The sequence below is a fragment of the Harmonia axyridis genome, chromosome 3 (genome assembly GCF_914767665.1).
Source record: "Harmonia axyridis chromosome 3, icHarAxyr1.1, whole genome shotgun sequence".
Taxonomy (NCBI): domain Eukaryota; kingdom Metazoa; phylum Arthropoda; class Insecta; order Coleoptera; family Coccinellidae; genus Harmonia; species Harmonia axyridis.
The window spans coordinates 63405990-63427908 of NC_059503.1; the positions used below are offsets into that span (position 1 = coordinate 63405990).

Sequence of the window (21919 nt, forward strand, 5' to 3'; positions counted from 1 at the left end):
ACGGAAATCCGCCATTAGATGCCTTCCATTCCTTCAATTCTCTGTCAATTTTAGTGTTTCGTTTCGTGCTGTCGAAGTTGGACAACAAATCCCATAGGCGTATCATAGGGTTAGATAAGGGTTTTCTTTTTGTTATTACATTTTTCAGGTTTATTATTTCTTCATTCTCATCAAATTACTAGCTAGTTGCGTTATTTTGTAAATAAATATTGATTATAGGACATCAAAGGAAAAATAATTATCAATTATTATATTTATTATTATATTATATATGTTGTTTTCCTGATAATTCCAAAACTACCGATTAGATCGCATTTAGATGTGAAATAACAATTTTAAGCATCACGCAAAATTTCAAGCTGTTCAGATTATCAGAACCGTCGAAAATTCATACAAAAAAATGGGGAAAACCTTTGGAAATAAATCGAGTGAATACAATTCTGAGATCTCCAAAAGCTTGGCTGGCTCACGAATGAATGAACGCTCAAAAGCTTCTGACTTCACTTTAGTACTTTCCTCATATTTACTTTTTTGAATAGAGACTTACCTTATCTATTGTTGAGGCTTTGACTCATTGGACTATTAGGCTGTTCAATAATTCAAAATACGAAATTTATTAAATAAAATTATTTCTTTGAAAATTGAATTAACATTTTTTCCAATAAAATGATTAAGTACAAAAATAATGAGAAAATTAAAATATACTTCTTACAGAAACAATCTTATAAAATGATCGAAATAAAAGGATTTTTTTTCAATAGAGGCAGTCTTTTGAAGTAGGTATTTTATTTAAAAAAATTCATATACCTAAGTAGTTTTCACCAATCAAATTATACAAAACTAGAGTGCCTTTGAAAATTTCAACGCATCACAATTATTCGTAATTATCCTATTTATTATCTTCTTCTTTAGGTGCGTAGAGGATTTCAGCATACTCCGTTTTGTCATTATCATTTTTCACTACAGCTTTAACTCCAGGGCTAATTAAGTCCAATTCTGCGTACACAACTCCCTCTTTATTATCTTTATTAGTTTCTTGTTCTGTTGCAAGTGTAGTGTCTAGTGGAACTCTAGTAGGATCATCAACTTCCTCAATTTTGACCTCATCTTCTTTGTTCTGCATATGTTCCATGTTTTTCTCTTTTTTGAAGTAATTACTGAGTCTTATAGGGATTAAATTACGTTTCGAATCTTTTGGACGACCATCAGCACTTTCAGTATCACTTCTGAAACAAAATTTTGATTGAACAATTATTCTGAAGATATAACTATTTGAGTAGGTATCTAAAATTCGGGATCATCACGAACAGAACGATTAACCCGCCCAGGTATTGTTTTATCTAGTGTTGAACCAGCCTTCTCAAACTGTTTTACTTATTTCCGAATGAGGAAAATGCTTGGCACATCATTTAAGTGACGAGAATCTTGAATATTGGTGAAATTCTTCGTGCTATAGTCGCATAATTACCATTTTTGTAAAATTCGCTTACGCACAACGTGCGATTCGCTCCCGAGAAATGCTACATAGTGACTGAATTCTTAAGAGCCATCTTTCAGATAGCATTAGTTGTCATAAATATTTTTTTAGAGTTTTTAGAAGACATGATATTTTATTGTTGTAAGTTGAAGTAAGCATGTACACTATTTTTTACTGAATCTTAACATACGTCTAACGATGCTGTGGTCTTCAAAAATGAAAAGTTAAAAAAATGATATAAATATAAATATTTTTTCTAACCCAATGGTAAAGGGTGTTTTTTTTAGAGCTATAGAACTTTAAATTGCAATAAAACAACGATGGATTATTCGATTGACATGAATTTTATTTATCCGCAAGATAATCTTGTGGCATTACATTTTAAATATGATTTCTGGCATATGACCGCCACGGCTGGCTCGGATGTTGTCCAATCTGGACGACCAATTTTCGATGACTTGTTCCAACATTTGTGGCCGTATATCGGCAATAACACGGCGGATGTTGTCTTTCAATTGGTCAAGGGTTTGTGGCTTATCCGCATAGACCAATGACTTTACATAGCCCCACAGAAAGTGGTCTAGCGGTGTTAAATCACAAGATCTTGGAGGCCAATTCACAGGTCCAAAACGTGAAATTAGGCGGTCACCAAACGTGTCTTTCAATAAATCGATTGTGGCACGAGCTGTGTGACATGTTGCGCCGTCTTGTTGGAACCACAGCTCCTGGACATCATGGTTGTTCAATTCAGGAATGAAAAAGTTATTAATCATGGCTCTATACCAATCACCATTGACTGTAACGTTCTGGCCATCATCGTTTTTGAAGAAGTACGGACCAATGATTCCACCAGCCCATAAAGCGTACCAATCGGGAACAACGGCAATCTCATTTTGCACCATTTGCAAGCGTTGATCAGGCGTGAGTCTATTCATGATGAATTGCCAAACCAAACTGATAATAAATCACTTGACAGATGTCAAATCGGTCGCCATCTTGAACAGTAATGCCAACTTAAAGTTATATACCTCGAAAAAAACACCCGTTATATCAATGGGCTAGACGAAGGGAGCTGATTATTGAAAATTTTGAAAATACTGACATTTTATTGGATTTAGGGATTGCGTGGGCTGCTGATATTATGTACAATCTAGTATGAATATTTCTGATTTTGTTGTGAAATAAAAATATTGATATTGGCCGAGAACACTTCGCTAAAAGTCGGTCTAAGAAAGAACAGCGGGCGGTATTAGTGCTTAGTGAGGATAATCTTTGAGGATTTCTAATGAGCTTGCAGTTTCAAATGTAAATTCACATAATATCCCTTCAAATAAAGAGCTATCGAATGATACTTACGATTCTCCCAATTGTCTCTCTAATGGCCCTGAAAATTGAGAAAGCAAAAATTAAATCTACATTAAAATTTATCCGATTAAATTTCGGTTCAAAAATACAAAGGAGGTGGCAATAGATTTTTATTTATAAAACAGTTTTATAATTATAATCTCAACTTATCAGTTAAAGTACATTCAACATACAAAATTTTTACATTCATAATTTCAACTATTTAAATATACTATTCTGAAATATCCATAAGTCACGGAATGCTTGATAGATTTTCCGCATAACAAACCAACAGAGAGCTCACAATAATATTTTTAGTTTTCTTGTTATACAAGGAAGTTTTACATGTTTAAATTATATCGGGAAAAGTTAAACCTTGAGTTCAATAACTGTACAGTGAATGGAAAAAATTATTGTTCTCATAGTTCTTGAAGGATATATCAATAATAATTGGAAGTCAGTCTAGTGCGTATTTTGAAAAAAATGAAACATAAAAAATTCATTAGAGGAATATTAGAAATGAAAAATTAATTATTCGTCAATCATTCAAATCAAGTATGAAAAACTAATTCAAATGTATGTATATAGAAACGCTTATGTACAAAAAGTTTTGGGAGTTTCCTCCAAATAATGTTCAGAAAATCATTATAATGATCCTTAAATCTACAATTCACAAAAATGATAATAAATATCTATGCTAGTGGACACTTATCCTACTTAAAGTAACGATCATTTAAGTAATGTGGATCAGTTAAGTCTTTCCTTGAGTTTAATAAAAGATGAAGAAAATTTCGTCTATACAAAGGTTAAAGGAAAATCTAGGTAAATAATAGTGAAAAACATAAAAAATTTTTGCATGAAATCACATCAATGAGATTCGCATATTTTGATTTACACATCATAGATAGTTCTAGAATACGATTTCGATATTGAGTAGTGGAGAAAATTTCACATGGAAATAATTTATTATCATTCGAATTCTACATATTTACTAATTTTATACTCATCGTCCCATTCTAGAACATTCCATATGTCGAAACTAATGAAAATTTTGATTCATGAATACCATTTTTTCGAACAGAACAATTAACTACTATCTTCGAGAGATTTTCAATATTTCGAATGATATTTGAAAGTTTCCATAGAATCCGTTATACTTCAAGGTTGATATCAAGTTAACCTATTTTCAGTATGATTACATCTGTAGAAAAACCGATAAAGAATAGAAGGAGTGAATTCCTCAACTAAAATTTAATTCATATTTTTTTTTTGCTATGGTCATTTCATTTTTCTTCTCTTGTGTCTTTTCTATTAATAAAATATTAATTCAATATGTGTTTTCTTCATTTCCTCCAAAGTAATATTGAAAATTTCTAAAGCAAAATAACCGATGAAGAATCTAAAATAACGCCTTCAAAAAATGTGTATTAATCAGAACGCGAAACAACGACTTGAATATCACTCGAAGAATTTGAAATCGATCTAAACTTGTGTGTTGATTTTTTCGTCTTTTTTTATCGGAAGATCATTCCCATTAATGTATTCTTGAGAAACTTGGTGATGAGGATTGTCTACTCCATCACCAGAGATTCCGTCCTGACCTTGACGTGTTCCGTTTTCGCTAGTGTAGTCGATGACGGTGGCGCCCCCTATAACAGATAAAAGCTAATGTAATATTTCAGAGGCATGGTAAAGATGTCTTAACATTTCAATTGTGTCAGATTATTGAAGTATAGTGTACTGAATTCGAAGTATGTAGGTATAGGACGTCATACTAATTTTGAAATTTATCTTAATGCAATCAAGTACACGCCTATAAAACAAGCAGATTCGAAATCCCAATTGTGTTCCTAGACTTTCTTGACGCTGGGATAACCTGCTTGCGCAGTGAAAATTTTAATGGATCTTCAAATTAATTATCGTACTGTTGCAACGAGTTTACATGCTTCAATTCATGTTACGTTATTGGATACCGTAATTTGTCAATTCATCATACGTGATTGGTCTCCGATGAATCGGCTATGGGTGCTCAAATCTAGAGAAAGGAACAGAGAAAGTTTTCTGGAAGATTTTGTTGAAATTGTGTAACGGTACAATTGCTTACTTGGCAAAAATTGTCGAGTTGAGACTCTTAAGACAATTTTCTGAGGGTGGTTTGGCTTATTTGGCAACAAAACTTCAACCCAAGTTTTTTTATTCCAATTTTGTATGAAATGAAAAAGGTCGACCTTTGTAAATTTTGATTTTATTAAATTTGTCAAAACCAGGGGAGAAGTTTTGTTGCCAAATAAGCCAATCCACCCCTAGAAATCTGTCTTAGAGTCTCATCTCGACAATTTTTGCGAAGTGGCCAGTCGTAACTTAAGACCGTTTCCAACGATAAGTTGAGTTTTCGAAGTAATTTTATAGTATTTATATTGTTTTTTTCTGAATATAAATTTTTTAAAAGGCATTTTTGGTAAAATTGTGAGAATCAGGCATATATTTTGCCAAGGTACTAACACCCCTTGCGAATATTAGTATTACAATCTCATAAGCAAATTTCAATACAGACTGTATTTTAGACATTTGTATAAGGTATATGGCTCATGCCAAGTAGAACTCAAATCAGGGTTCTCTAATATAAGGTAACATTATTGAAATTATGGGGATAAAGTGTATCTTTGATCTATGGCCCAAGCTCTAAAAGGCCGCATAATTCTTTTCTAAAAAATTTCCCAAAATGAATGCAGGTAGGTGCGTTTGTTGGTATGTTTTCTATCCTGACTCTCCCAAGGCTCTGAAAGACCTCTTACAGCCATGAGTACCAACTTGCTTGTAGATTAAGTAATATCAGTTTCTTTTTATCATTTATTTCAGACCTCAAAACAATTGTTGAATATTATTCTAGGATTACTTTTATTCCGAATGCACCGAATATTCCAGATTGTATGATTACCAAATGCCTGATTATAACTGGCAAAACTGTTCTAGGGATTTTCGCGCGTTTCTTAAGTATTCCTGTCAGAATACTTTCTATTAGTGATGACGTCACACACCGCCATTTTAGTTCTCCTGTCGGTGTTCGGAATCCAAACAAACAAATTGTCATTAAAATTAGTATGGTTAGATCTATACAAGTTTGGAGAACTGTTTGATTTTTGCGTAGGTTTTGTTAGTAAGTTTCATCGCAAATCATAAATTTGGTTTTTGGACATTTTTTCCAAATATCTCGTTGTCATTATCAATATTGCAGAAGATGGAATTCCCTACAAATGTAAGATTAAACTTAATACAGTGCTTGAAATAGCGAGGAAACTCATTAACAAAAACTACCCGAAACTCAACCACTTCTTCAAACTTGGTCTAGACTCTAGATCTACCAAATGTAGGTTTTGAGACAACTTTAAGGATGCTAAAATATAAGTTTATAGAAGTTTCTACCTGGGTATTTAAAATTCGGAGGTTTAATACTAAGTTGCATGGTCTAAAATCCCCTTATAAGTATTCTTTATACTCATTCAAGAAACTATTAGCATTCCTCTATTTAGAAAATAAATGGGAAATTGTTCAAAATGAAACACATTAGCACTACGATCAATACAAATAAATCTACTTCTATTCAATTTTCTTTCTATCATCACAAGTCTTGAGCAATATCATGCTGAAATATGTAAATACCATCAAGAAACAAAAATACTACTACAAACATTCGATAATCTAACACTTACCACATCAACTTGCCTCTAAAATTAATTAGCTTTTATTTGTTTGGATGCATAGGGGAAAAGAAATACACAAATGACATAGCACTCGTACAATTGGAAAAATAAATCTCCGGTGTTCCAGAAATGGTTACCACAATATGGATCACTTTAGAACATTTCTTCCGCAACATTCCATATGTCATTTAAATCAATAATTAACATCTCAAGTTCAATTTATCTACTTCTTATAGTTTGGTCAAGATATGTGGTGATTTTCTGTGGTAACGCTTCCAGTCAAAAACATTCACTAAGCTATATACTAGAAATCATTTTATGTGAATCGACTCCACATTTATAAATACAGAAATACATCGAACTTACCAGAAAAACACCATCTTCCCGTGGTTTTAGCGAAAATTAATAGAAAAACTGCCATTAGTAGGATACAGATTGCTACGACGATTCCGACTAAGGATCCGAGCCCTAATTCCAAACCTGAAAAAAACAAAATGGTAATCCTTAACAAGCTGAATAATATCGAAAGTAGAAATGAAATTCAAGAAGTTAAACGCATAAATTATTCTAATAGAATCAATCGATACAGATATCACTTTTGAATTGATTATATCTAAACGGTGTTCCTAATGTGTACAAATGAAAATGACAGATTTCTCGGATCATTTCGAGAAAAAAGTCCTATGACATGAATCTGCAAACGCTTTGGTTTTGAGATACCGGTGTTAAAGTTTTTTCTCATAGCACTTTCCCTTCACAAGATATTCAACTTGAATTGCCGTAGATCTTCCGATTTAAAGTTTTCATCTTGTGATATGCTTATTTTGTATGTAAATCTACAGGGTGATATTTTTTCTGGGAGGGTACCTGCTTCTTTTCACCAGAACTATTTTTTGGTGAAGCACTGGTTCTATAGAAAAATGTGAAAAGAAACTCCGGTCTAGTACAACACTTTTTGGTTGTTGTATCTGCTATCGATTTCGAAAAAAAAATTCGAATAGCTCTCTGGTAATCCTCAGGAAAATCCAAAATATTATAAAAATCCAGTTAATAAGCAGTGATGAATAAATTAATTATAACTTACACTACCAACTTATCAACAAATTCTGTAGCGAAGATTAATGAAGATTCGATAAACTATTAAATATAAGCATCACTAAAAAGTATGACTATACAAGAAATACCCTGTATCTCGAAAACAAAGCGTTTGCGAGCTCATGTTTATGGGAATTTTTTTTTCTTAAAATTATCCAAGGAATATTTTCCTTCGTAACTTCGTTTTAAGAAAACCCAGTATAAGGTGAGAACAATCGAATTGGTAATAAAAAAAAATATTTTGAGTAATTAAGTAATTAAATTAATCCAACTTCGTTATCAAACCTCTTTTTCTCACATTACAGATAAGAGTAAACGTTGTTGTAAAAATTTTTTCGAGAACAGCCCCTCTCCCCCCCAAGAAAAAAGAAAGATCTCCGTCCTTGGTTTCCAGATTCCTCGGCATTGCTTGTTGCGAGGCGTATACCTGAAAACCGAGTTGTGATCTTTCGAATTATTATGTCTGGTGCTCCAATATTTTTTTCTCTTGATATTTTTGGGCGCCCCTGCAGATCTTGCGCACGTGGCAAGTGCCACCTTTGCCACGCCCTAGATACGGCACTGGTTTATTTTAAGGTGGTGATATATTCTTTATTAGAGGAAAAGCCACACAAATGCATGCAACTGTGTTGATTGAACGAGTAAACGATAATAATTCTTGGGACACCAGCACGGTTTGATAGCATTACTCATTGCTCTCAAAGAAATTTTTTATTCTGACTGGATCTGGAATGACTCACCATGAAATTGCTCCCGAAAAAATTTCTGAATTCCTGTGGGAGGGCAGCATGGAATGTTAACAACTTTATATTAAAATAAAGTAAGAGTCGCATCAGACAAATAACAATTTTTTTAACGACTTCGAAAATTAAGATCCTTACCTTCTGGTTCAGGATTCGTTGAAATTCTCACATGGTACTCTTGACGACCAATTTGATTCTGGGCGGCAAGGATGTATTCTTTCTCGGTGTCTTCTTTTTGCACTGCGGCCATCCTCAAGTTCACCTCGTAACGACCTTGTTCCTAAAAATTGACAATTATGAAATTTGTCTTGAAATTCAAAAGAAGTTATGCATATAGAGCTCCATCAATATAAAGTTGATAGTAAATTGAAAGCAGGATTTGATATTCCATATAGAAATACCTTTTGTTGGGTATATTAATTGTAAAATTGTTTTTTTTTTCAGATTGATGATACTATTTTCTTAATCTAGAGAAGAATCATTTACCAATTCTATAATAGGCTGCGCATCTATCCTTCCGGTGCTGTCACTGTTTCCCTCTTTGATATTCTGCTCAGCAACAAACCACTCGATCTTTGGCTTAGGATTTGCTTCGATTGTTATGGAAATGACACCTTGTTGTCCTATGATATATCCAAACTGCTCCAATGGGTTCTTCAAAGGTTGTGGTGGATCTGAAGAAATATCATTTGTGATAAAATAAATTATAGTGAAGGAAAAACTGAAAAACAACAAATGAAAATATTTTCTTATATAAAAATAAATAATTAACGAGATGAATTTTTCATGTCAAGCTCGAATTTCAGAACTTGCAAATATTTTTAATGAATTGTAAAAACTTGGGAAGGGCTTCTGTTTTGCAAATCTAATCACAACTAATTGACAAAAAAGTTCAAAGTTCAATATAGATTATGTAAGATTCATGTACCAGGTGAATACGTTAATCCATTTACTGCCATATACTATCATAGTAGAAGGCAGAAAACAATCACTAGGCAGCTACAGATAGACCTAGATACACTGATGGAATACTTCAAGAAATGGAGATTCAAAGTGAACCCATCGAAAACAGTTGCAATCTACTTCGGAGGAACAAAAGTAAAGGAAGAGAAAGCAGGAAACGTCAAAATAGAAAACCAGACGATAGAATGGAAAAAGGAAGCAAAATATCTGGGAGTAATACTGGATGAAAGAATGAATTTTAACAAACAGATAGAAGAAAACAGAAAAAAGACAAGGCAATTGCACGGCAGACTGTAGCCATTGCTCAACCCTAGAAGTAATCTTTCTTTAGAAAACAAGCTGAAGATAATAAAAATAGTGCTAATACCAAGCATTATGTATGCAGGATTTACCTGGTACAATACGAAGGACAATAATAATGATCAGTTGTAAAGTACGCTAAATTCAGTAATAAGAACAGCGGTTGGCGCCCCATGGTATATAACTAACAAATCAGAGAAGAACTGAAAATTGAAACTATTGAAGAAATAGTCAATAAACAAAAAAAGAAGACAATAGAGACGCTGAAAGAGCAAGAGAATAAGGAATTAAGAAAGATAATACAAATCAAAATAAGAAAGACCGATAAGAGGAAATACCTCTTTCAAAGAACTAAATAGAAGAAAAAAGTGAAATGAAGTAGGAAGGAAGGCCTTCCGATCAGACAACAGCAAAAAATAGGAGAAATGAAATTAGAGGCGAAGGGAATGTGAATTCCGGACCTTGAACAAAAAGAAGACCCGAGGGTTAATCCATTTATCGCCAACTTTTGTGGGTAGAATATATAATATTACAAAATGTAGTTTTTTGTATGGGAAACTTTAGCTATATCACCTTGAGATCAGGATGAGATTATGATGGTTTTTTGACGTTTTATATAAAAAAATAGTCTGGTATCTTCATGAAATTTGGCATCAGGCATTTTTTAGAAATACCAATTTATCAGAATTCTCATATTTTTCTTGTGGTGGCTCGAGTAGAAGTTTAGATTTGATTTTGACCATTTTCAGCTTTTGATTCGATTTTGAATTCATAGTCCAATCAAAATTTACATCGAATTTTAAAAGAATATCCTCAAAAATCTCAGAACTCTTATTTTACACAAAAAAAGTCTTTTTGGCATGTTTTCAAGACGAAAATTTTAAGATGCATGTTGTCGAAACTGGTATTTATTTAATCTATACTTACATACAACGTCCAGTTGCCTGCTTGTTTCTTGTTGTCCATTGGGATAAGCAGGATGTTGAGCTACGCATCTCAACCTTTTACCGTTGTCCGATGCTCTCAGCTGTCTGGTGAGGTTCTGTGATTTGGATTGGAAATTCTCCTTGGCTATCTCTACAATTGTTGGCATACTCAGGTCTTCCAAGATAGGTATATCGTCTGAAATTCAGATGAGGGCGTTTGTTGCATAAATTCAGTCAGTTACATTCAAGGATGGTAAATCTAGATTTGACTAATTCATGAATATGAAACATGGCCTAAATATTGAAAAATTACATTGAAATTCTCTAGGAGAATCACAGATGTTGGTTGCTCGTTAATTTGTATTCGCTAATGATTAATAAAAATATGTATGAATTTATTTTGAATTTGCGTAAAAATTGATAAATTTCAAAGAGACAGTACATCAATAGTTGTTTTTTCTTCGATATTTGAATGATGCCTATAGGATTAAGATATCAATCTATTTTTGAAATGAAGTGTGAAACTGCATCATACAAGTTTACACACGTAAAAACCAGGGAGGGACTGTTGTTTTCCAAGCTTATTACAAGTATAAAGCGACTATGGAAAATTCCTCAAAGATTATGAATTACAGAGGTTAATTCAGGTGTGGAAGGAAACAATAAATATACCGACTTAATCATAAATAACTAGATTTGATATGTTTTATAAGGTATTAAATTCGGAAGATTCTGTGATTTTTCAAAATATCAGACAGATATACTTTTTGGAGTGATTTGAATGTTATATACTTTGTGTAATTTTTTGTAGTCTTTATGGTTGGTGATATTATTCATATTGGAGTATTGTATAAAATTTCAGGTATGTTTGAGAAGCTAATGGCGTTCATAGAGTTGCTTGACATATAGATACTCGTACTTGCTTGAGAAGATCACATTAAATTCAGAAGCTTTTTGAAAAAACTCACCTAAGAACCAAGAAATATTAGCTGCAGGTCTTCCATCGTTGACTGAACAAGAAGCGTGGATAGTATCATGAATTTTGTAAACTCCGACGTTATCAGATCCTTTGCTCACTTCCATAACTGGTACTTGTGGAGGTTCTGTGGAATATACAGATCATGTTAGCTCGGTTTATGAATAATAATTGAGATATTTTGAATAGTCGAATTTATTTTACTCACTGGCAACGATGAGTTGCATTGTTCCAACTGATTCTTGAGACTCTCTTGGAATTCCTAGCGTGCACTTGATCATACCATTGTTTCTTTCCGAAACACTATTGATTGTAAATCCGCATTGTCCACTCTCTAAGCCAAGTCCGTAGTATTTCACCTGATTGGTAAAAAATGAATTATGAGTTTCAATGGAATCGTTCAACAAAAATAATGCTCTAAATTAGCAAAATCACTTTGAAAATTTCATGGGTTTTTTTTCATTAAATGATTCTTCAGATTTATTATTGGAAATGAATAATCAAAATATCAATACGCTCGAAAAGACTGTATAATTCAACGCAACATCTTTCTATTGAACAGCAATAAAAGTGAACCAACAAAGACAATCCAAATTTCGAATAAACAAATTGTTCAATTACTAATTGGAAATATTTCAACTATTTATTGTCGCATTCAGTAGGAAGTAGTGAATGTAGTCCAGAACTTGGACTATATATCAGTCTGATATTAGGCCAATTGAAAAACACAACAGACAGCTGGTAAGGTTAAGGCATCAGTATTCTGGGAAGCGCAAGGTATAATATTCATTGATTACCTCCAAAAGGGCCAGACCATCAACAACGGTTAATTTATAGCGTTATTGTATACTTTAAAGGATAAAATGGTTAAAAAACGGCCCCATTTGAAGAAAAAAAGGTGCTGTTTCATCAAGACAATGCGCTGTGTCCCGAATCAATGAAAACAATGGCAAAATTGCATGAATTGGGCTTTGAATTGCCTCTGCATCCACCGTATTCGCCAGATCTGGCCCCTAGCGACTTTTTCCTATTCTCAGACCTCAACATTACATTTTTTTTGAGGGGCTTGACATACACGTGCGTTCTACTTTGTGTATAACTTCAACATTCTGTTGAATTGGTTTTTGATTGAACTGGTAAGGTAAACGGAACACAACTTGTGAGGTTTTATCGATTTAGTAAATTATTCATCGCATGTATTCAACATTTCCCATGTAGTAAAATAATAAAATAAGGATACTCACATTTCCTGATGATGGTATGTCAGGATTCAAATTCTTGCTGTCTTCTCCTGGGATCTCGACTCTGCAGTATTGAAGACGTTCTGCCACCCTACAGACAAATGTTACATTGTGGCCTGGCAGAACCAAAATAACGCTGGGTGTTATTTCCACTCGTGCACACAGGAATCCTGAAAATTGTTTTTAGTTTAATTCCTGATAGACTTGAAGTCAAAAATTATTTATTTATTTTAATTTTAGTTTCAAAATTCTTTCGTTTCGAAGTTCTAAGTTATTTGAATTTGGATTTTTAGATTTTTTCTCGGTTGACAAATTGAATTTCATCTTCTGAATGAACGCAGTTTTCCAAGAATTTCTATCTATATGTGTGGAACCAAGATTTTCATGTAGACAACATAGATCTTGTCCACAAATCTTAACTCACGAATTCATTGAATTCATCTTGAACATAAGTCTACAGACAATAATTAATTAATGTCCAATAATTATTCTTCTACGGATGACACTGTTCAAACTATAGTATGTATTCGTGGCATTTTGCATAAATTGTTCAATTAAAAAAAAAATGGTATATTGTAAAATTATTTTCTTAATTGAATTTTTCCCCGATGTCCTACTAATATATTTTATATATGGCAGTGGCACTTATGCTCTAATCATTACGTGGCAGGCAAAACTTGAATTCCTTGATTTTTTCAGATGCTAAGCAATATGTACGATTCTAATTAAGTTTTCGAGGTTCAAAGGGTTTTAATTTTGGCATAGGCAATAGCACAAAGGGCTTTGACGAGCATAGACAGGGAAAAAGCGTGTTCGAGATATTGACGGGTCGGGGAGAGCGGAAAAAGCTTTTATTCGAGTCTTTGAAAGTTCCGATTCGCGAATGCAACGATATTTTCAATTTGCTTCACCTCCTTCATTTTCGCTTAGAACTGATCATTTCTCTGCTTCATTGTCAACCTTCAACAGATTAAATGAATCAAATATCCTGAGAGTAGAATTTGGGGGACAGTTAGATATACAGGGTGTTACATGAGTGGTTGGCCATAGTTGAATGAAGGTCATCCAGACCTTGTTATGTATCCTAAGACTGTTAGTTTCGGAGATACACAGTATTTCATTAAAGTTGGCCTAAATTTCTGATAAACATAACTTGGGAGTCAGCGGTCCGATTTTGTTTAAATTTTGTGATTTTGTTCAGTCATAACGTTAAACGTTTCATTCATTCCATTTACTTCAAACTAACTACTACTAACTTTTTGAAATACTGTCTTGTTTTTATTTCTCTCGTGATGATTTTTTATGTTATAAATTTCTGTTCAACTTTTCTTCATTCTAAAACCTTATCATCTACTGAGTATTGTAACACGCTGCGCTAAATATTAATTAGAAGTATGCATGATCAAACTGTAAATTCTTTCGAAATCAGAAATCGAATCAAAAACAAAATGGGGTAACCAATTAATTAATTTTTAGCCATTTTGAAAAATGTATACTGTGTGAGTGAATTTGCTTCACCGCAAAAAAAGTATTACAAATTAATTTTTTGAGAATTTTTAATATTTATTTCAATTCATAACAGTATTGAAACAGGAGTATCAGAAGAAATTTTGAAAATGAAGTATTTCAATTTCTAAATGTATTGTTATCATTCTCTGAATCGATGTGGGTTTGCATGATGGTGGACCATCATGTTGAAAGTGAATCCCTTTTATGTAACTCATCAAGCTATGAAACTTATGTAACTCATCAAGCTATGAAGTTGAAATAGATCGAATAAAATTCGAATAGATTATATTATAGCTATGAAACTTATGTAACTCATCAAGCTATGAAGTTGAAATAGATCGAATAAAATTCGAATAGATTAACCTAACCACCTCCTAATGTTCCTTCAAATATGTGAGGGCCTATAGTTTATTATTAATTACAGCATACCAAACGTTTATGAGGAATTTATGTTATGAATTTTTGGAATGTTTCACATGTGGATTATTCTTGGTCCATAAATAACAATATTTGTTATTATGAATACGCCATCTTCCGTAAATATTGGCTCGCCAGTAAATAGAAAACGAGAAATCGTTCTTCTATTATTGAGTACCCAACGGCATAAAATTCTCCTAGGGTCTCTATCTCGTGGTTTCAATTTTTGCACGTTTTGTTGAAGAAAATTTTTCTGATTTTAACGTTCGAAAGACATTAACATGCGAAACATTCAAAGCGTTTCCTATTCTTTGGTACCTGTCGGACTTTGAGCTAGTAGTTCAATATTTCATTTATTTGTTTCGATCTAAGTAAGTGTCTCCTCCTATTGAAAATCTAGACCACCGTCTTTTTTTATTATTTCTTTTATGAAATCAACAAAGTTTCACTACAAAAAATGGTCTTCTGAATATTTTTCTTAGAATAAACCGTTTTCGAGATATCCTATCGCTATCCACAAAATCTACAGAAATAAATTTTTCAAAATTTCCCATTAGTGATAAATGAAAGTACAACAAATGAAGTTGTTTATTATAACACTAACAGAAGGCATACCATTTCTAAAAGAGACTCAAACAATAAAACATTTTCGTGATCATTTTTTTATTTTTGAGTTTTTGATAAATGTTCTTTCTGAAATGTTTAATTAAATGCCATCTGATAGCGATATGATAAACTACGCGAATGTTCTTACTTTCCTTCATCACTAATGAGAAAATCAATTTTTGTAGATTTTTCCGGATAGTGTTTGTTTTCTACTAGATTATTTCGAAAACGGTACATTCTATGAAAAATATTCAGACGACTATATTTTTAGTGGAACTCTGTTGATTTCAGAAATTAAATTATAGTCTCGAGAAAAAAAAACACTAGTGTAGCTTTTCAATAGGAAAAGGATCATGGTACCTTTATATCAATGGCATTGGATAATTTTGGCAGGAAACACTAGTTTGAACCATTTCATTATCTAGACTTCAATACCTAAAAATTTGCAAATAAAACTGTAAAAGTAAGTTATAAGTAAACTAATTTTTTTTTTCTAACTTTAACACCCTGTATCTCGAAAACGAAGCTTGTTAGGATATATATTTATATGATCTTTTCTTCAAGAAAAAAGTTGTTCTATCAAACGCCAAAGTAATTGAACTAGAATCATTTTCATAAACAATTTTTCATGCTACAAGATATAAGTTGTTTTTCGTGAACACTTCCGAAGGTTTATTATTCCAAATAGAAATAATAAACTTAAAAAAAGTTTTAACTCGAACTGAATAAAATCACTCTTTGGCACATTTCTACAGGTGGGGGTTCAGGAAAACCATTTCAAATCCCACGAGGACGCTTACTAGAAAGGGATTTCCAATAATGAGAGCAATAAAAGAGAACGTCGAAATGAAATGTCACAAGGACGAAAGTTATTTAGGAGGACCATGAACGACCCTTCGAAGGAATTCGGAAGGAACGGCGAACGATTTGAGAGAAGAGGAATTTTCTCAACGTTTGCACATTTTTCTCTGGCGCATGTTACACTGGCGATCCTCTAAACGGAAGTTCCTATAACGGAATTTCGTATGCTAGAATTCGTGGAATGGCTGAAATTGCGTGAGACACTTGAGATTTCAAGAGAATTTCAATGGAAAAGAATAATTGTCAGCTCAGTAAACAGAGTGTTACATGTGTGCTTGGCGAATGCAGATCATCTAGGCCTTTTACAAAAGTCCGATTTGCGAATGCAACCATATTTTCAATTTGCGTCACCTCCCTCATTTTCGCTTAGAATTGATGATTCCTCTGCTTTATTGCCTCATCTGAAGGAATGGACAACCTTCAACAGATGAAATGAATTATTATTCTGAGAAATTTAGAGACAGTTAGCTATACAGGATGTCACATGAGTGGTTGGCCATAGCTTAGTGGTGAATGCAGGCCATTCAGACCTTGTTATTATTATTATTATTATTTGAACTGGGGTCGTTTTGCTTCGGTAAGCCTTCCGGGAACTGCGACCATGCAGATCTTTTGTTCACTACCCTACTCATTCATAGAAACCCAGGGAGGTCGTCAACGACGTTAATAAAATTGACAACCTCCTTAGGGGCCTTGGCCGTTACCTCTCTGGTATCCAGGACCGGCTTACCCATGTGAATGGTTCTTAGGCCAGCCAGCTCCGGACACTTGCATATCAAGTGTTCGGCTGTTTTTGCTTCCGATCCACAGAGCCTGCAAATCTCGTCTGCTGACTTTTCCATACGGTACAAATGATGTTTGTACCGACAGTGCCCCGTTAGCAGTCCCACCATCACCCGAAGCTCGTCTCGCGACAGCTTCAGGAGCTTTTTGACGTAGGTAGGTGAAATCTTCACGAATTTCTTTGCCTGTCTAGAAGTGTTAGTCCAGTGGATTGTTCTGCTGTTCAACTGCCATAGCTGGACCGCAGCTTTATAATGGTCTTTTCCTATTCCACAGAAAGGCTCAAGTCCAGCAGGTGTCAACCTTGATGCACTTTTTGCAAGTTCATCAGCTCTTTCATTTTCTTCAACCCCACAGTGCCCTGGTACCCATAGTAGAGTCACCTTATTTCCTCTATCCAGCTGCTTTATGGTGTTACGGCACTCCCAAGTCAGCAAAGACCCCTGACAACACGATTCCAGGGATCTCAGCGTGGTAACAATCTCGGAAAATGTAAATCATGAGTGTATTTGCATTACATCTTGAATTGTGATTAACGTATTATGGAAAGAGAAATATCAAATGCAATTTTGAAAATGAAGTCCTCCAATTTCTACAAATATGCTATCTCTCAACAGAAAATTATTTATTAGTGCTCTATATTACCCACATTATAGATATCCAAGTCTGGGTGCTGTCTTGAAAATATTAAATTTACTAGAAATGTATTGAAGGGTTGTATGAATTGAACAACCCCATAGAATGTTAACGAAAGCGGAATGCTTATTCCATATTTATGGATATCAGAATTTTAGGCCAATATTCATGAATCACCCTGTATCTCCGAAACTAACAGTTTAAGGATACCCAACAAGTTACTTCTCTGAAAGGCCTGGATAACCTACATTCACCACTAGGCTACTGCCAATCACTAATGGAACACCCTATACATATAGTAAATATAAATATTTGGATTGAGATTTTATCAAAATTGTTGTAAATATTATGGAATGATTTTATGAAAGAACATTGAAATAATGAATACATGCTTTAAATATTCTGTTTTCACCTTCCGAAATATGCTGGATTCACCTGTTTCAATCAGAAGCAATAACAAATTTTCGGGACGATAAAAAACGTAATGAACCTCTGGCCATGGCTGTGCGAACAATAAATTCGTTAAAAAGTACTTCACACTTGGTTAAAGGCCAATAATTTCCGTTTCTATGTAGACAATGAAGGCCTGATTCCGAAGACAAATTGGTGTTTATTGGAGCCAGGGTTGTTAGGGGTTGAAACGTGAAATTTTCTATCCGCTATGCTTCAATAGCGACATATTGGTACACAATTTCACTGCGAAAAGAGTTTTATGGGTAGATCGATATGTTATGTGGAAAACTAATTGGAATGGTGCGAATTTATTAGATTTATGTTTTTCACCTTCCGATTGGAATTTGATAATATTATTTTTAATTGGATACTTTTAATATTGAAATGAGAATCTAAAAGAAATTTTGATGTTACAGATCGGAAACATTTCTCAAATGAGGAGGATCGTCATTTATATCGGGATTTATAACTTCAGAGCAATAGTTTTTTTTGAATTCCCCTTATTTTGTAGTGGCGCACTATCTGCGATGGATAGTATCTAATATTTATATAACATACAGGGTGAATGGTGACGTAAGGGATAACGGTTCAGGGAAAACAGTGGGATTCGTACGCTGCTCGAAAGATGGGAAAGAGTATTGGCCAGCAATGTAGAATACTTTGAATCATAAATGCATAACCAGTTTTTTACAATAAAGACTCGAATTTCGGAAAAAACAGAGGAAGCAAAGTGTTACGCCTATAATTTAAGCAACATCAACACAAATTTTGGAGTATCTAAGGAATAATTTAATTATCTCAGTTTTTTTTTCAGCAGATGCTGGACGTTGAACTGTTGACTGTGTGATATTTTAATTTATTTTTCTAACACGAATAATAATCATGCGCAATTGATATTCACCGAAAAAATTCTATTAAACTCTGCTTAAGTATAGATACACGTGTTATAAGTCAAATATATATCTACTAGTTATTTCTGATCAATCTTTTCATTCTCTGATATATTTTGATCATTGCATTTCGCTATGAGGATTCTAAAATCAACATCTAGCCGAAGCGTTGATGTTCCGGCAGTGGAACAGCAATAAAAGCATTTCCGGGTATTACATATCTTCACCACTTCCGGTCCAACAAACCGAAAGCGGCTCCGCAGGGAAGCGAAAGAGCACATAGGGGCGCACGTTTTAATGTGAATTTGATTTGGTTGTACCTTTTTATCCCTGCACGTCCCTTCGGAATCGTACGTTTCCGATTTCCTCAATTTTTTTTTTTTTTTTTTAGTTCAGAGGGAATGGAAATGAGAATTTGAGGTGGCATCATTTCTATCGAAAACTTAGGGAACCTATTTATCAGAGTATTTTTTCATAGCAGATGATACATAGCAGGCTAATCGACAGATATTTCAAATCCTCAATAATTCTCAAAAAAATTTAAAAAAAATCAATAAAAAAAATTAAAACTCAAAAAGGCCGAAAAAATGCTATTTTCGCAGTTTGGCCATGTAACGTCACTAAGAAGTATAACCAATCAAATGTTATGTTGTTTTCATTGTGGATTCAACCGTTTTCTCTTGTGGAGATCATTTTTCTGCAACTAATACCTATTATTATTTATTTCATATAAAGATCAATTCAATTAATTAGATTCCTGCAATAGCAATATGTATGAGCTTAGAATTTGATTTTCTTTCGAATGTCTCAATATCTCAATAACCTTTTCATATTGCAAATTGATCTGTTCAAACTTTTGAAAATAACAAGCACATTTTATTGAAGAAAACGTCGAAACTTGTTGTCACACACCTTACTACAAATCGACAATCGACGTAATCGTGAATCCGCTTGTTTCTGATCACATGCCAATAAAAGTATGAATTATCGAGATTTCAAATCTTTTTTGCATAATGAAAGGAATCCCGGTTCAAATAATGAGAGAGAAAAATTGAGATGAGATTTTTATTTCATCTGTTCCTAAAAAAAGTTCCTCCCGTCATATTCAATGTTGAAAGTTATGAGATTGCACAAAAGGAATTACTCAAGGAAACACAATGAAGTCTACAACAAAAGCTAATTGTGTACAATCTTCCATCGCCTCTTAATGATATTTTTCACAATGCTCGATTGCCGTTATATCGGCACCCAACGTCGTCGGATATTGAATTATATTTTATTTCGGAGACCATCAAACTTCTTCCACAATTAACTCTTTCAGTATAAATCTCAGACTTCTGCTTTCATACCTTGAACCCTATTGGATCGGAGAAAAATTACCTATCAATAAAGCGGAGGACATAAATCCCGAAAATGTGGCAAGAGGGACGATTTGAAAAGAATCCCGGGTGGCTGCGATCGCATGTCGGGCCGATCTGAATGAGGGATTAGTGGCTGGCTGTACTCAAATCTTCCTTTTCATCTTTTCCTACCTCAGATCGGAAAAGTATTTTTTTTTCGGGGAAAATGGGCGAACATGGCGAAATGAATCGTTTCACTTCGAAATATAAGCTGCCTAATTTAATGAAACGAGTTGAAAGCTTTTACTGGAAGAAATGAACCAGTTTCGAGATATACTGATTCATATGATGTTTTGCTTGAATTTTTTCTCGAATAAAATGAAAAAGCACTGGAATAAAGTCGGGGCTTCCTCACGTTGGTTCGAATTTGTATTCATGTATTTTTCACGAAATTTCACGTGAACTTAAATCCATTTTGCTGGCAATTAGGGACCCGGATAGATGCTCCACTTTTTGGAATTGCCTCATAAATTCGAGAATATTGATTTTATATCAATAATTTCTGTGACTGTAGTTACAGTCACAGTTATTATTCAAATAGATATCTGGACGTCCAGTAATACATTTGATAGGCATCCTACAAATCGAGTAAACTAGAAATGAATTGATATAATTTTGACTGCTCGTTCGCGAAATTTATCAGGGACATCTGCGACAACTGAGCGACATAAACCTGAAACGTTGTAGGAGTACAATTCGTATTGTGGGAGAGGCTGTAGAACATGTTTGTCAAACATTCAATGATGCGTGTATTGCGCTTCAGATTAACGTGGTTGACCTACCACAAAGTGGCGACGAGCGGCACTTTGTTATATTTTTAGTATTGGGTATTGTTGATTTTTGATGTTGATTACTTTGTGAGCAACCTTTGATAGGAGGTTAGTTTCATCGATAATGGACTGATTTATATTAAATACATTGCACCGTGACCTAAAGTTCTATTTGGCAACCTCAAAGCTGTTCGAACCACTCAAAAAAAAAAGAATAACAAAAAGGATGTTTGACATTCGTCACAGCCTTAATGACGGACTTTTGAAATATTGATAGCATTTGTATATGATTTCTGCTAGAGTTTCACGGCTTGGCTTGAGCTTGACTTGATTTCAAGTCATCATTCCAATTTGTTACGATATTTTGCTCATATCTTCCTTGCTCTTATGACGACAACATCGAACTCGAAGTTGTTATTATATGTATATATTGTATATCTGCAGATGTAATTATTAGTAAAACAAAATTATATATAGCTTTGTTTGTTAAACGAGAGCACCAAAATGGGGAATATTCAACATCAAAAGTACATGCTTGTTTTGTAATAAGAAATAAATGGAATCGTAAAATTTAAAGAATATACCCACTTAAATATACAGTGTTAACGACAGATATACATCGCGAAAATATGTTCCTATATTCGAATTTATATGACTTCCATTCCTGCATTCACATTCGATTCCAAAATATATTTTCTCACTCAAATATTCATCTAGTTAAGATGAAATACGGCAGTAGATTCTCTAACAGGAGCTTGCTTCTCAGACACCAAGCTTCTAATGGAATGTGACCACAACCAAGGCGTATGTCTAATCAGATAATGCCTA

The 21919-nt window shown here is 33.7% G+C and overlaps 1 protein-coding gene across 3 annotated transcripts in view; it reads right to left on the reverse strand.

The window, feature by feature from the left end:
- Positions 1–612: 612 nt before the first annotated feature.
- LOC123674791 (fasciclin-3) overlaps positions 613–21919 on the reverse strand; it is a 212144-nt gene continuing 190837 nt past the window's right edge. Inside the window, exons 2-10 of one of the 3 annotated variants that reach the window (XM_045609876.1) lie at positions 12770–12936; positions 11734–11884; positions 11518–11652; positions 10551–10745; positions 8847–9034; positions 8499–8640; positions 6889–7002; positions 2834–2861; positions 613–1223 (exon numbers count right to left, since the gene is read on the reverse strand). In XM_045609876.1, coding sequence (XP_045465832.1) covers positions 890–1223; positions 2834–2861; positions 6889–7002; positions 8499–8640; positions 8847–9034; positions 10551–10745; positions 11518–11652; positions 11734–11884; positions 12770–12936 — 1454 coding nt within the window. In that variant the 3' untranslated portion in view covers positions 613–889. Of the gene's footprint in view, positions 1227–2833; positions 2862–2939; positions 4471–6888; positions 7003–8498; positions 8641–8846; positions 9035–10550; positions 10746–11517; positions 11653–11733; positions 11885–12769; positions 12937–21919 lie in introns of those variants that run through there. The other 2 variants (XM_045609875.1, XM_045609877.1) reach the window with 2 other exon arrangements.